The sequence below is a fragment of the Mesoplodon mirus genome, assembly GCF_964341445.2.
Source record: "Mesoplodon mirus genome assembly, chromosome: 2".
Classification (NCBI taxonomy): Eukaryota; Metazoa; Chordata; class Mammalia; order Artiodactyla; family Ziphiidae; genus Mesoplodon; species Mesoplodon mirus.
This window is the reverse complement of record NC_138977.1, coordinates 79,496,222-79,499,155: the sequence shown is the minus strand read 5'-3', so window position 1 is coordinate 79,499,155 and position 2,934 is coordinate 79,496,222. Positions and strand designations below refer to the sequence as shown.

At 43.5% G+C, this 2,934-nt stretch overlaps 1 protein-coding gene across 1 annotated transcript; it reads left to right on the top strand.

Moving 5' to 3' along the window:
- Positions 1–1,551: 1,551 nt before the first annotated feature.
- Positions 1,552–2,302, top strand: LOC309795697 (elongin-B-like; the record flags this gene model as incomplete). Its single annotated transcript, XM_082608302.1, has 1 exon — positions 1,552–2,302. Exon 1 carries the CDS (start codon positions 1,853–1,855, stop codon positions 2,300–2,302), a length of 450 nt encoding a protein of 149 aa, XP_082464428.1. The 5' UTR covers positions 1,552–1,852.
- Between the last annotated feature and the right edge of the window lie 632 nt (positions 2,303–2,934).

Sequence of the window (2,934 nt, the reverse complement as noted above, 5' to 3'; positions counted from 1 at the left end):
ACGCAGAGAAGAGCTTGAGTAAAGTGACCGCCAAATTTAGGAATACAGAAATTATTTGTAACCTTACCTAGAGGATCTTGGTAGTCATAGGTCAATGTCACAGACTGTATGCGTTTGCCCCAAGTTCATATATTAAAACCCTAACCCCAATGTGATGGTATTAGGAAGTAAGGCCTTTTGGAGGAAATTACGTTCAGATGAGGTCATGAGGATGCAGATGGATTTGTTGTTATGGGGATGGGTAGTTAAGGGAATTTCTGTTGGCTTCTACTTTTCCTGTGAAAAACAGAATTAGGATAATAGTAAACTTTTATTGATGGTTTATTGACAGCAGGCATTATTTTAAAAGATTTACATATAGTGACTCATTTACTATTTACAATAACCTTATGAGGCAGGAGATATTATTGTCTCTATTTTACCAGTAAGGAACTGAGGCACAGAACTGTTAAAAAAATTGTCTCCCTAAGGTTGCATTTAAGTAAATTGCTGGAACGTGAATACAAAGCCAGACAGCTTACTTTTAGAGCCCACAGTCTTAACTACAAGCCACATTTAACTAAGGTCATCCACTGATGGTGAAGGAGATATTGGAGGAGTCTGTCATCGAAGGAGTATGAAGGGAGGAAAGAGTCTCTCCAGAAAGTGGAATAATATGATAAGATCATAAGGGATATAGAGAACTCAGTTGAGACTTGGAATTACAAACTGAAAGTGCTATCAATCAACCTGGTGATGTGATTTGCTCCAGAGGATCTCAGCTACTTGAACGCAGGCACTGAGAAGACAGACTATTGTGTTTATCTGAGGTTAGCATTTATCGGGTATAGCAAAATGACAAAAAGACAATGGAGAGTGAGGGTGGCTGCAATAATCTACAGGGAAAGAGGCTTTGGGGAATACATCCCTCATATTAAAAAGCTCTTTCTACTATGCTAGTATTTTTTCTCTCATTGGTCTTTTCTGGCAAAGACTTTTGGTGAATAGAGCAGAGCCTTGCAATTCAGCTAAGTTCAACACACTGGTATAAAGAATTTAGTATATACTAGCCTCTCTGCTACATGCTAGGTATTTTGAACAAGGATTTTGCACTTTGTTTACTATTAATGCCACTGGTGCCAGAAATTTTGTCTAAAAGCAGTGTATCAGATATTTAAGTGCCTTCACTCTGGCCTATCTATATATCCTATCTTGGTTACAGGGTCATATCACTGATTAGTTTCAGATTTCTTTCATGTCACTTATGTCACTCTGTAATCAAAAAATGTTAATTTTCTAGTAACATGAACGGACCCTAAGTTAACACCTCAAATTTTATTTTACAATTTAAAAAGTTAAAATTTGCATCTGAGACAAATTAAAAGGAGAGTCAAATATAAAATTTTGTAGATATCATAATGACCCATCCCAGCAAAATTTTAATAATTAAGACTTAGGTAATTGGAAGCTCTGAATAATCTTCAGGGTTGTTTGGACATTAGCTGATCATCAATACCCTATGAAAAACTTACTTTTTTTTTTTTTTTTTTTTCCTGTGGTACACGGGCCTCTCACTGCTGTGGCCTCTCCTGTTGCGGAGCACAGGCTCCGGACGCGCACGCTCAGCGGCCATGGCCCACGGGCCCAGCCGCTCTACGGCATGTGGGGACCAGGGCATGAACCCGTGTCCCCTGCATCGGCAGGCAGGCTCTCAACTACTGTGCCACCAGGGAATCCCGGAAAACTTACTTTTATGATGATTCTAATGGACTGAAATTGTGTACTAGATTCTGAATCACAAAATTTTACATAGATTAAGCAATAATGAGATGGATCATTAGAAGTAATTTTACTTTGAACCTGTTAATGCAACATGTGGCCCTTGATTTCAAAGGCAATAGAATTAGCTGTTAAAAATATGGATTCTGGGGGTGGGCTACTGGGAACACGGCGGAGTGCGGCCGCACGGGTGCGTCAAAGGGGAGAGGCAGCCGCTGCTATAGACTTGTTCCTCATGATCCGGCGCCACAAGACCACCATCTTCATGGACGCCAAGGAGTCGAGCACCGTGTTCGAGCTGAAGCGCATTGTCCAGGGCATCCTCAAGCGGCCACTGGTGGAGCAGCGGCTATACAAGGACGACCAGCTTCTGGACGACAGAAGGACATTGGGCGAGTGTGGTTTCACCAGCCAGACAGCATGGCCTCAGGCCCCAGCCACTGTGGAGCTAGCCTTCAGGGCAGATGAAGCCTTTGAGGCCCTGCACATCCAGCCCTTCTCCAGCCCACCCGAGCTGCTGGAGGTGATGAAGCCACAGGACTGAGGAAGCAGCGCCAATGAACAAGCTCTCCAGTGAGACCCCTTCCACCAACTGCACCCCCAATAAGAGATTTGGGTGCCCCCTCCAAAAAAAATACAGAATCTGGGACTTCCCTGGTGGCGCATTGGTTAAGAATCTGCCTGCCAAAGCAAGGGACGTGGGTTTGAGCCCTGGTCCAGGAAGATCCCACATGCCGCGGAGCAACTAAGTCCGCGTGCCACAACTACTGAGCCTGCACTGTAGAGCTCGAGAGCCACAACTACTGAGCCTGAGTGCCACAACTACTGAAGCCTGCACGCCTAGAGCCCGTGCTCCACAACAAGAGAAGCCACGGCAATGAGAAGCCTGTGCACCGCAAAGAAGAGTAGCCCCTGCTCGCTGCAACTAGAGAAAGCCCGCGCGCAGCAAGGAGGACTCAACACAGCCAAAAATAAATAAATTAGTTAAAAAGAAAAGCTTATATATATATATATATAACTACAGAATCTTGGTCCCCCTTCCAAATCTACTGAATCAGAATCTGCATTTTAATAAGATCCCCAGGGAATTTGTATGCACATTACAGTTTGAGAAACACTGGTCTGGGTCATCATTATAGTAATTAGTATTGTGATGGGTTGAAATATGAACTCAAA